We start from the raw sequence: 13,934 nt of genomic DNA, 5'->3' as shown, positions 1-13,934 counted from the left end.
ATTTTTTTTAGATATGAAAATTTTTTAAATTAAAAAAATTTAATATCATAATATAATATTAGAGAGACAGTTAGAATGTTGTGTTCGTTTTAAATTGAAATATTTGATATTTTATTTTATTAGTATATAAGAAAATTGAATTTAATAAAGTAAACTTTTAACTTTCGATGAAAATTTCTCTCTGTGATCTCTTTGTATCTCGATATTCTCGCATTTTCTTTTTTCTTAAACCTAAATTCCTCCTTAAACCTATTTTCATGAAAGACGATTTTCGTCAATTGACTATCGATAAAGAAGAAAGTGTTGTTATCTATATTAAGAGCTCCAAAGATATTCCGATAGTCACTTATGATTTATGTATGATGGGGATGTTTCTTACATATAATCTAATCAATTTTTCAAAATATGCAGACCTTTTTGGCAGATTTATGACATTTTTTAGAGTGAGCATCTAGCATGGAATTATAGGCAAAAAGATATCTGTTTCGGTTACAGGTTGTTAAGGTTTTTCTTACTCTCAACATGATGCCTCTAACAACACCCCTGCGAATGTTAATTTAACAGGTAACAGTGAAGCGGCTCATCCCGTCAAAGGTCGAGATAGCCGAAAGCAATAATCGTCATGTGTTAGAACTGCTGAGAACTCGGCAATTCTCGAACAGTTAATACATTGAAGGATTTGGTTACTAATTACAAGCCGTACATTTTATTTTTGACTCTTAGTTCTCGTATGGAATTTTTTCATAATTTTTTATATTTTGATGGTTGCTTATAAGTCAATAAATAAGGATTAGGAGAAGGACTTTCGCTAATGTGAAAGAGTCATGCGTCTCTGTGGTTGGTTTTTTTTTAAATTTTATTGATTCGGAAGGTAATGTTCAATAGAAGTTTACTAGTTATTATAAATTTCTGAAATCGTAACGACAAAGTCAGTTTTGAAATCTTATTCGAGTTTTATCTCGTACAAACTCTTTTCCGTGATTTTATTCGGGAGACTTTAATGATTTATACTCGAGAGATGAGAAAGAAGGAAGAATATTTTTGCCAAATTATTTTATGCAAGGGTTTTATTTTGAAAGAGTCTAAATATTTGTTAGATCCTAAAACTGATATTTCTGTTAGATGAGTTCGATGTAATGCTGCTCTAACTGCTCATATTTTGGCTAAAGAATCTATTAGGTATAATCGTCTTTCTCTTTAAAATGATATTTTCTCTATATTTGATAAAATTTTATTAATATAATTAATTTTTTGCTTTAAAAAAAATTGAATTTGATTTAGGTTTATAAATTTTAATCTATATTATATATAAAGTTGGAAAGTAGGAGAATATTTAGATTTTCCATAATACCTCAGTTTATTTATTTATGATAATTTTTAATTATTTTATAGTTGATAATTTTATTATTTAAAATAGATAATAATTTTATTATTTAAATTAAATTTATAGTTAAATAAAAAAATCTCAAAAGATATATATAAAATATATTGATATTGAATTTTTTAAATAATGATATATATTATTATAATGACTGATTAATTATAATTTATAATAAAAATTTAAAAATATTTTTATAAACAAATTAAAATAATATAAATATTAATATAATTATGAATAATAATTATTATAAGCTTTTTATACTAAGTGAAATTAATTTCTAATGTTATTAATTTTAAATTCAGTAGAATTAAATTACTTATTATAACAAAAATAATTTATTGAATTTAATATAGATTTTAACATTTAAAAATTTTAATTATAAATATATAATATGTAAAATCTACATTTATTTAAGTATATAATTAAAATTTAAATAAATAATGATTGTATTATTTAAATTAATTTAAAGTTAATAAAATTTGAAATTTGTATATATTTAAATTTATAAGTAGATAATAATTTTATAATTGGATTTAAATTTATAGTGAATGATAAACTAAATAGATAGTATTTCATTATTTAAATTAATTTAACACTAATAAAAAATTTACATTTTGAATTATATATAAATACTAAATTAATACATTTAAATATTAAATAATATTAAAAAATAAAAAATATAATATAATATTTTTAAATAATAATAATTATATATATAATAAATACATACCTATAAATATACATATTGATTAAAATTAGTATTTATTTTAAATATATTAATTTTTATTAAATATTAAAAAATATTTTAATAAATTTTTTAAAATAAAATTATAATAATAAATTTATATATTTTTATAATTTAAAAAAATAAAATAATAATTTTTTAAAAATTATAGAAAAAAAAGTATATTAAATAAACGAATAAATATTTTAAATAATAAACTTTTTTATTGGGTTATTTTTTTCTAAAATTTAAATAGGAATATTCTTTGGAAAGGGCAACTAGGTAATTTGATATATAAACCCCACAATACTGAAATAGTAGTTAAGTCAATGGCAGAATTTACACGTGTCAATGGTCTAACTTCAGTTTTCTCGGAATCAAAATCCTAAACAAAAGAAATACACCAATCTGTAGGACACGTTTCAAACAGATGCGACCCTATCTGTTAAGGTAGGCCCTACAAGCTAGCGTGTTACATTCTGGGTCATCTTTTGAGCATGTGATGTAGGTCCGCAGATTCTAAATTCCTGATGATGTGGCAAAGCAAAAATGCTATCTTAGGAACCTGCAGCTAGTGGGCCCACCGGCCACGAACGAAGACTTGGCCCAACTATTAGCTGCCGAACACATATTCTTAAGAAATATTAGAGATATTCATCCTTTTATTTATTAAAATATATTTATTATATGAATTATTATTTTTTATTTAATTAAAAATTAATTAGCGTACTTAAAAAGCTGATTGTTGCTAAAAATTTTCTCTCCTTACTTTTCTTTTTCTATTTTTAAGGATTGATGATGAGTTAACTAGGGTAATTATCTGATCGATTTGATTTAAAATTGAATTAAATAAATTAAAAATTATAATTTTAGTATTTATAAAAATTAAATTAAATTGATTTTTATTAGAAATTAAATTAAATCAAATTGATATGATTCGATTTAATTCGATTCAATTTGATCAATTTGAATTTTTAATAAATTTTTTTATTTTTTATATTTTATTTTTAATATTTTAAAATTTAATTTAAATATTTTAACCTTAATATATAATTTAATTTCTCCATATTATTAAAAATAATATATTATTATCATTAATCGATTCGATTTTTTATTTTTTTTTAATTAAAATCAATCTAAAATAATTAAAATTTTTAAAATTAAAAATTAAAATAAATAAAAATGAAATAAAATTTTAAAATTAATTTAATTCGATCGATTTTTTTAATTTAGATCATCACTGAATTTAAGGCAATTTGGCATGACACACTTTGAACTATCCATTTATGTAAATTATGTTATTTTTAAAATTTATATTTAATATTATCAAATTTTTAATATTTATTTATATTTCAAATTTAATTTATTTTATAAAAAATAAGATAATTTAATTAAATTTTAAATTTAATATTTGAAATCCAAATTTTAAATTCAAATTAAATAGCGCATTTTAATAGACTATTGAAATATACTCTCATAAGTTTATTTTATATTTTTTCATTATTTAAGAATATTATTTAAGATATTTAAAACAATAAATTTTTATTTTATTTTATATACTCGCTACTTCCATGGAAAATAAAATAATTTATATAACTAATAAATTTAAATTTTTAAATAATAAAATTTACTTTTCAATATGGACATAATAGAAATATAACAAATAAATTGTTATCTTAAAAATAAATTATAATATATATATGACCATTTTTATGAGATAATATATATAATTACATAAAAAATTTATTTGATTTTTTTTTTGTAATGATTCATATAGGAGGAAGCTTAAAATATATAAAGAAAATGAAGTGTGAAAACTGAGAAATGTTAGGCAAGATTGGCAGGAAGAAGGAATCATAGGCACTAGGGTTTTGGATAAATTGAGAAATCCAGCTTGGATTTTGTTTGCTTTATATTTTGGAGAATAAAGCTTGGACTGCCATTGGAAAAGCATCCTATGCTAAGGGAAATTAATTCTACCAAATGCTAGATCCAATGTATTCCCACTTAGATTTTCATTTTCATTTTGATTTTTTTAAAGTTGTTAATAAAAATTTATGGTTTTTATTTAATTTTATCTAAATTTTTTATTTTTATTTTTTTAAAATCGAAATCGAATCCACTGTTTAAAATAATTAGGATTGAAAATCAAAATTTGTAAAAACCATAACTATAACTATTTTAAAACTGAAAACTAAACTTACGAGTACGAGTGAGCAGTATTCGGTTTAAATTGAAAAAATTGATCGAATCAAATTAATTTAAAAATTCGATTCGATTTTTTATTCATTTCAATTCCGTTTAGTTTTTAATTTCAAAGATTTCGATTATTTCAGTTCGGTTTTAATAAAAAAAAATCAAAAAATCGAATCGAACTGATTAGTGATAATAATATATATAGAGAGATTAGATATATTAAGGTTAAAATATATCAATTAAATTTTAAAATAATAAAAATAAAGTGAAAAAATAAAAAATTTATTAACAATTCAAACTGATCAAATCGAATCAAATCAAATTAAATCAGACCGATTCAATTCGATTCAATTTATGATCAAAATTAATTCGGTTCGATTTTCACAAATATCAAAATTTTAATTTTTAGTTTATTTAATTCGGTTCGATTTAGTTTTAAATCGAACTGACCGATTGTCCATCCCTAACTAAATCAAATCAATAAAAAGGAAATTATTTTGAATTTATAAAATATCTGGCCGATTTCGATTTAATTCGCAAATAAGGTTTTGAATCGAAATCGGCCCTTGACGAAGCCTTTGTTATTGTATGATGTAAGTTTATCATCAATGCTTCTGAATAGTCAAATTTAAAGAATAATTATCCATTAAAAATCAAATAATGTCAATTGTAAATTAAAATTACAGTGAATAAATTGATTAAACATTAAAATAATACATTTCTGATATATAAATCAATATATTAAAATTAATTTATCAGAGATAATGCTTATTACGGTAATATTAGTTTAATATATTAATATTTAATTTGATATCTTCCACAGTACATTAACATTAATTAATAAAAAAATTATTAATTTTGGAAAATAAATTTATTATTTATCAATCATACATAAAATAGTAAAATTTAATTTGCAAATATCAACATAATATAGGCTGTAGGTGAATATTCGATCGGTTTAATTTTGAATTAAATAAATTAAAAATTAAAATTTTAATATTTATAAAAATCGAATCGAATTGATTTTAATCAGAAATTAAATCAAATCGAATTGATCTGATTCAATTTAATTTGATTGATTTAAATTTTTAATAAATTTTTTATTTTTTTAGTTTTAATATTTTAAAATTTAATTGAAATATTTTAATTTTAATATAATTTAATATCACTTTTTTTTTTTAAAATAGGGGATGGGGAGTCGAACATTTGGCCTCATAAGACTATAAGGATGCACTTTCCATCAGGTTAAGTCTCGGAGTGCATAATTTAATATCACTATATTATTAAAAATAATATATTATTATCACTAATCAATTCAGTTTAATTTTTTCAATATTTTTCTAATTAAAATCGAATTGAATAGAAATAATTAAAATTTTTAAAATTAAAAATTAAATTGAATTAAAATAAATAAAAAAAATTAAATTAAAATTTTAAATTAATTCGATTTGATAATTTTTTTAAGTTTAAATTGAATACCGTCTAATAGGCTCTATATTTATTAAAATTATTTAGATGAATTATGAATTAGTTCAACATTCAATTAATACATTCAAAGTTTGTAGCTATTCATCTCAATAATTCTGAATTTCTTTCTTAGGATGACCATTGCACCTAACACTTATGTCTTAATCCAAAAGCACAAGGGAAGAAAGAAATGTAATTCAACAACCCCTTCTTTAGAAAGGGGATTTTCTTTTCTTTTCCCTTTTTTTTAAAAAAAAAAAGACAAGAAATTGAGCTAGAGTCCAACAAGTTTCTTACAAGCTCTAAGGATTCTGCTTCTGCTGTTCTTTTTCTTCACAGATCTAGTTGGTGAACCATCATCTTCATCATCATGCGTTGGTGAAGGAAACCCCGAAGATTGGTCATGGATCCTACAATAGCTCTCAGAAACTGAGGAAGATCTTCTCATGGAGAAAGCTTTCTTAACAGCAGACTGAAAACCAGAAGCTGAAGAAACTGAAGAGTTCCTCCCCAGCTTAGAACTTTCTTTATAACCCTCTTCGTCTTGTAGCCATGAAAGTGAATCCTGGAGGTTTTCGTTGGCGGTGGCGGTGTTGGTGATGGTGGTGGTGGGTTTAGTATTAGTGTAGTTGAAGTTCTGCAGCTGGCTGGTGATTTTTTCTTGGGGTTTCGAGTCTGTGTCTGTTTGGGAATTGGCTTTTTTGAGTTCAGAAGAAGTTAAAGGATATGAGAGATCTATGGATCTTGATTTGGCAGAGGTGGGATTAAAGATTTTGATCTTGGAATAGCCTTTCATTTTGAGAGAATCTATTTTCTAGGAAAATTAAAGAATAAAGAAAAGAGAAAGTGGAGCTAAGGAAGCAGGGATATGTGGAGATTGGAGGGTGATATATAAGCAAGACAATGAGAAGGTTTTGAAGGGTGGGGCCTAATGATCTCTGGTCCTAAGACTCTCCAAGAAAGGGACACAAAAGATTAGAATCATGCCCTTGGCTGAGGAACACATGGGCATAGTGTGGATTTAGGGTACTTTTAATGAGAGGTAGATGCAGACTGATGAGGAAGAAGTAACAAAATTAGCAAAGTGGTCAATTAGGAGCAGTCTGGTTGGTGTTCGTTCAAATTTTAAAAACCTCGCAATTTCGATCTCCTAAATTAATGAGATGGGAGAAATTTTAATATGTTATTTTATTATTTTTTATTCAGCCTTCATTCACTCCATCCATAACACCCATAATTGTTGATGATGGGATAGAGGCCTATTTGTACAATTGAGCAGGAAGTTTCTATGGCAATTGGAGCCCCAAATCTCATCAATTTCTTATAATAAAAAGGAAATTGAAGATAGACTTAGCAAGTGCAGCTAGTACCATCTATGCAAACAACAGTCCAAACAACAGTCCAACAACAGTCCAATGGGACTCATCTGTCTTTAGCTACAGCAAATGTCACTTCTCTCTTTAGCGATACTTCCCTGTCATTTCCCCACCCTTTCCCTCATCCATATATTATTATATAGGAAGTTTTGTTCGCTTTTTATCAAGTTCGGTGTATTAAGAGTACTCATCAGTGATAGAAAACACACCTTTATAATAAGATCATGGAATAACTGTTAAAAAAATATGGGATATAATATCACACTTCCATAGTTTACTTTTGCAATAAGATCGTGAGTCTTTGTTAAAGAAATATGGGATACAATATCGCACTTTCATAGCCTACCATCCTCAAACGAATGGCCAAATTGAGATATCCAATAAAGAAATAAAATATATTTTGAAAAAGACTGTTAGTCCAACTCAGAAGGATTAGAGATTGCATCTGAAAGATACACTTTGGACATATCGTACTAATTACAAGACACTAATTGATATGTCTCCATATTATTTGGTATTCGGTAAATCATGCCATATTTCTATCGAAATTGAACACAAGACCTTTTGGGTAATCAAACAGTGCAATATGAAGATGGCTACTGCTGGGGAAGAGAGGAAGCTACAGCTCCAAGAGCTTGAAGATCTGCGGCATGAAGCTTATAAGAGTGTTCGAATTTATAAAAAAAGAACCAAGACACTTCAGGATAAGATGATCACAAGGAAATAATTTTCAGTTGGGCAAAAGGTACTACTATAATTTCATATTGCAGTTGTTTCCTAATGAGTTACGCTCTCGATGGATAGGGTCATTTGCAGTTACTCATGTCTCCTCTCATGGTGCCATTAGGATCAAGAGTCGGAAAAGATATTTAAAATTAATAGATACTGGCTTAAATTATTCTATGAAGGTTTTCAAGCTCAAGTAGAAAAAGATGTGTGCTTAGCAGAGCGCTCTGTGCAGTAGACTGCAACAACCACAGCTTGTCTAGCCTAAGACATTAAAGCAGGGCACTCATAGGAGGCAACCCATTTTATAAGGTGTGTCCACGCTTTACCATTCTATTTTTCCTTTTCTGTTGGGCTATTTTTACTTTATTTATAGGAATAATGATCTTTTTGGTCATCTTCAATCTTGGGATTACTAATAGATTCTTTGGAGTATGTTTCTTTTCCTTTCATATGTACAGGTTGCGTCATCAATGGCAAAAGAGAGGAGTGGGGACCAGTACCCACTAAAGTACTGGTGATTGGGTGACAACAAGCTGAGGCGTATCATAAGGCGCGGCCAAGGGTTACACTATGTCTAACTTAAGGGAATGAGTGGCTGCCACGCTCTTACTTTTATACCTACTATTTTAAATTGACTTTTAGTTTTCCTTGTCACTCCCATCTCTTTCTCTCTAGAGCCGCCACTCCCATTTTGATCATCACGGTCTTTAACCATGACGAGAACCAAAACTCAAGCCGCTAGACTCACCAGCCATCGCGAGTCTCCCCTCACCGGACCAGCCACCGATGCCTCAATAGCCAACTCCTCCTCATCCCACGATTCATCGCATTCTTCTCCCTCACACGACACCCACTCATCGCACTCCATTTCCTCGTGCACCTCTTCTCCTATGCGATCACCAAACACAGCTGCACTAGCCACTAATACTACACCAGTGATGTCTCCTCTCCCCACTTGTCGCTCCATGAGACCTAAGCCTTCCTAAGCCTCTGGACCTCCACAGTGCAAAAAGCAATGGATCGCCCCTCCTACGATTACCTCCTCCTGTCATGATGGTGGTCCTTCTCACAATCAATCCTAGGTGAAAAAGGGCAAGTCCATTCTTGCTCCTAGTGATTCTGACCTCAATGGCAATCTCACATTCATAGAGCCTAGTGCCTTGGATTGCTACAGGAGCATTAGTAGACTCCTAATAGTTCCTTGTAAGTTTATTCACATGCCCACTTTAGAATTATTGAATATTAAGTCTTACGTGTTTGGTCTGATTAGTGGCATAGGTTGGGGTCCTTACTTTGATGTTAATTTGCCAGCTTATCTTGAGCTTTGCTGTAACGACCCGGAAACCGGACCGCTACCGGCACTAGGATTCAGATCGACTTAAGGTCGCCGGAACCCATAGCAAGCATACTATACATCCTGTGTACCTGATAAAATCCCATACATGAACATACATTTTCATAAAAATTTAAACTTTTCATATACTAAGCTCGACTTGTACATTCCTCATAGACTGTAAACATAAAACCCACACTAGAGCCCTCATCAAATGCTCTAGTATGGTCAACATCGTATACATCAAGCTTGGATCAACATAACTCATTATAAAACTTTTACATAAAAACATGTTCATTGGGATAAACAAACATTAAACTAAGGCAAAGCACAAATCTAATTAATTACATATTACATGTCCACTACTATTCTATTACATTAAACTTATACCAGCCTCTAGCCGACTTTCCGAGCTATTCTTGACCCTGCAAACCTGGGGTTAGGGGAAAGGGATAAGCTATAAGAGCCTAGTGAGCAGAACCATAAAAACAGTTTAATAAACATATGCTCTCATGAAATGCATCACAACACAAACAATACACATTAAGGATGGACTTGTCACCAGTAACCCTCTACATAATCCAATGTGCCCGGCCATCGACAGAGCTCCTCAAGACTTCCTCTTAAACATAACATAACATATCCAACTGTGCCAGGGGCGTAGAATGGGCAGCCCTGGTCTTTCCCTTACATAGTGCCAGGGCGCATAGAATGGGCAGCCCTGGTCTTCTGTATCCGTATCATATCATAACCTACTCGAGGGCTAGTGGGTCATCCAACATCCATCCACAACAACAGTAAAATATGCAATGCATCATATTTGTGAGTTCGAATGCAAACAACCTATTACATAACATGGCATTCGTGATGCATGAACATGCTTAAAAAGTTTTATTACTTAAAACCATAGATTAGTTTAGTTCTACTCACCTCTGGCTGACGCTTGACTAAAACTTGTAGCAGCTGACTCACTGCTGGCTTCTACGGTCTCTCGGGTCCAAACCTACACAGGTGGACTCAAATGAGGGACCAATCATACTCTAGCAAGACTTTAAACATCTCCCCAAAACCCCCCAAAAACATCTCAAAATATGCATACAAAACAAGTAAGGGAAGACTGGGCAGAGGACTTCCGGCGGCAGGTTCGGCGGCCGAAGGTCCTCTACATATCCGAAAGTCGGGGTCCTTCGGGGGCAGGTTCGGCGGCCGAAAGTCCTCCACAGATCCGAAAGTCAGGGACTTTCGAGGGCGGGTTCGGCGGCCGAAACTCCCTTCCAGATTCGAAAGTGCATGCTTACAGGGGCATGTTAGGCGGCCAAAAGGCTGCCTCCCATGCAGGTTCGGCGGCCGAACATGGGTCCTCCAGAATGGTAGAACCCGATTTTGCCTCATGCAATTCAACCCCAAAACTCTCAAATCCTCACACCATACTTTCCACAACAAGCATACTCACACCCACATGCATAAGGGGCATAAAAACTAACTTAAGCCCCAACAAACAACAACAAAAACATCACATGAGCATACATTCAACAAAAACCCTACTCAAAGCCTATAACCTTAGATCTAGCCATTTCATGCATTTCTAACCCTTAACCCCTTTTTAAAACTTACTTAAAACATAATAAATAGTAAGGATCTACACTTACCTCTTGAAGATCGAAGGTAGGTGTGATCCCAAACTTGGAGATGAGGAGGAAAACGGTCTCCGGAGATCTCCAAGCTTTGAAACTTTCGATTTAAGCTTAAAACTTCAAAAATAAGCGAAAACTCATGAAAAATTGAAGGAAAAACATAAAATCATCAAAGGAAGGGCAAGAACTCACCTTTGCCCGAAAATGGAGAGAGAAACTCCCCTATTTTCGGACTGGAGGCCTCTTATAGGTGGCTGTCCAGACCACCTTCGGGGGCCGAAAGAGCTCCCGCGGCAGCACCATGTTCGGCGGCCGAACATGAGGTTCGGCGACTGAATCTGGACTTATCCTTCAAAAACATTTTTCTTTCTTTTATTTTAAAACTTTAACTCAAAACCAAATAATAAAATCATGAAAAACATTTTGTAAAAACATATTTTACCCTTCCAGAGGTTCTGGTATCCAAGATTCTGGATTTCAACGGAGATTCCGTCGGAAGGTTGGAATTCTGACGCCGGAGTCTAGCCGGATATTACATTTGCAGAGAATTTTATACTACTTTTGAGTTTAAGTGCACTGTAGATTATAATTTAAGGACTCTAGGGATCATCAATTTTAGACTTTTAGGACATGTATTCTATTTCTCTATCACTGCTTTCAATCCTGCCATGGGATTCATTAGTGAAGAAGACTCTAGCTCTAATGAATATTTAAATAGTTTATGTGATTTTGAGGAGTCTTTTGATGCCCTTGCTGTGTACCAAGACTTAACTGGGCAACCCAATATTTCTTATAATGCCATTAACTCAAAAGACATATTTTTGCTTGACCCTGCTTTGAAATACTTGCATCGTTTTTTAGCTTTTTCATTTTTTGGACGAAAGGACTCATCTAATGTGCTATACAAAACTAAGCTTTTCTTTCTTTGGTACATGATACATAACAAGAAGGTTAATTTAGGATTTTGTTAGTCAATTCTCTAATGTCATCTCTTTCTGGAGGCCTTTGATTCCAGGGGCTTTTATCACACATTTTTCCATTTCTACACAACTCTTTTCTCTAGATCAACATGATTTGCATAAGACTTGTGATATGCATCCCCTAGATTTAAAAAGTCTTGATGATATGGGCCTTTTGCACTAAGACCAGGGTATTGTTTCTTTTGCTCCTGCAGGACCTATTGTTCCATGCCACCTTTGTGTTTTTCAGCAAAAATGCACCTACTGCCTCTTTTGCACCTACTAGACCATCTGAGCCTCCATCGGATGACACTGACCTTGCTCAGCAACTTGACCAATTGGACTTCTGACTAGAGCGCCTTGAATCTCGCTTGGATACTATTGACTCCCATCTTTTCCGAATGGATCAGAACATTATTGCTCTTTGTCACACACTTGCCATGAAGCACCTGCTACCCCTGTAACCCCAAGGAAGAACCTTTCCTTTATTTGTGTTTTTCTTTTCTTCTTTCTTATTTTTCAGTTGTTATTTATATATTTTTCACTTTGGGGACCAAGTGACTAAGTGTGGGAGAATTACATTGATCCTTTGAGCATAGAACATACTTTATACATCCTTATTACTGATTGGGGGTTGTTCCACATGTTCTTTCCTCTGGTTAAACCATTTTCAATGTCTTTAGACCCCTGATTACATGAAAAGCTAGCCACTTGAGCTTTTGGAGGTTAAGTCAGTTTACAATGTCTAGGTAGCCTTAGTAGAATCTCTCTTTTGCTCACAATGCTAGACTCTTAAATACACATTGAGAGAGCCTTATAATGAATAATTAACTAAAAAAAATTGCTTACTCTTAATTTGATTTGTCAACTCAGATAAAGTATGCGCTAAAACATTGCCATGATAATTGTGTGATGATATTATGCTCAAAATAAAAGTGTTAAGTGATGGATGGGCTATTTCATCTCTTAAGAAGCAAAATAAAATAAACCCCAAGAAGCACAAACCTACTCCTCTGTCCGGTAATGGAGAAAGAGTAGAGCTAGTAGCCACTTGAGGATTGTGATACAAGTAGATGGGGACGAGTATCACCTATATACACCCTCGTGTCGAAAAAATTTGATACCTCAAATAAAAAAAAGTGCTCAACTGTTTGTAATATAAAAATTTTTTTTGAAGTTGAATGGTTCATTGGCACTTAGCACTAAAAGAAAATAAAAAGGATAAAATGTTGTGTGCTTTATAGCCTGATTAGTTTTGGCATTTAACTTGATTTGAGTTGACTTAATCACTTGAAAAATCTCTATTGTGTGCTTAAATATGGAGGCTCTACTTTGTGTATCTTTGATGCTTCTATTTTGGGCTTTATAGGGAGTATACTATTATTGTCTACTTTTACATTGCTATTTGGATTGGTCTCTTGAAACTTATTAGCTTAAACTTTATTCAAACATGAAAGCCCTAGCTAGGGAGTTACATGTGGGACATAAATTTTGACATATCTCATACTTGAGGGCAAGCATGAACTAAGTATGAGAGAATTTGATAGGGTGTAAATTTTGCCTATTTAGTATACATTCTTTCTTATGAAATTGGAGTTGATTATACTGAATTATGGATATTTCTTTCCTTTTTGTAATATTGACAAATTCTGTACTCTTTAAGAAGAAAAGCTCTAAATCGGAAGTTTTAAGTAGAAATAAGAGATGGAGTCGCGAAGCATACCTTGGGCACGTCTCACACTGTGGGCACAACTTACATCAGATGACTTATACTAAAAAATAAGTAAGTCCTAGAGTAAACCTAAGGTGTACACAAACCTTAGGCAAGGCGTACACACTTGGGCACGGCTTATGCAATATCACGGAATTTTCAGATCTAATTCTCTATTAAATTGTAGAAACCAGTTTTTAAAAAAAAGATTTTAAAAAAAAGAGAAAATTTTGGATTATTACTTCCTCTCTTAAAGAGATTTTCTTTTATTCTTCTTTAGTTTAAGATTGACCTCTTTAAAAAGGGGAATGTTGTTTGAATTGAATAGTTTTTGTGCTTTTGAAACTATGATAATTAATTTTATTTTTTTTGTTTTTACGATTGGTTACCACATGAGCTCCAACAGGTAATCTCCTTTATCTAG

At 31.0% G+C, this 13,934-nt stretch overlaps 1 protein-coding gene across 1 annotated transcript; it reads right to left on the bottom strand.

Moving 5' to 3' along the window:
* Positions 1-5,869: 5,869 nt before the first annotated feature.
* LOC110624530 lies at positions 5,870-6,845 on the bottom strand. Its single transcript, XM_021769726.2, has one exon. It carries the CDS (start codon positions 6,562-6,564, stop codon positions 6,043-6,045), a length of 522 nt encoding a protein of 173 aa, XP_021625418.1. The 5' UTR covers positions 6,565-6,845; the 3' UTR covers positions 5,870-6,042.
* Between the last annotated feature and the right edge of the window lie 7,089 nt (positions 6,846-13,934).

The sequence above is a fragment of the Manihot esculenta genome, chromosome 10 (assembly GCF_001659605.2).
Source record: "Manihot esculenta cultivar AM560-2 chromosome 10, M.esculenta_v8, whole genome shotgun sequence".
In the NCBI taxonomy this organism is placed as follows: Eukaryota; Viridiplantae; Streptophyta; class Magnoliopsida; order Malpighiales; family Euphorbiaceae; genus Manihot; species Manihot esculenta.
The sequence above is the reverse complement of the archived record's forward strand: the minus strand, read 5'-3'. Positions and strand labels throughout refer to the sequence as shown.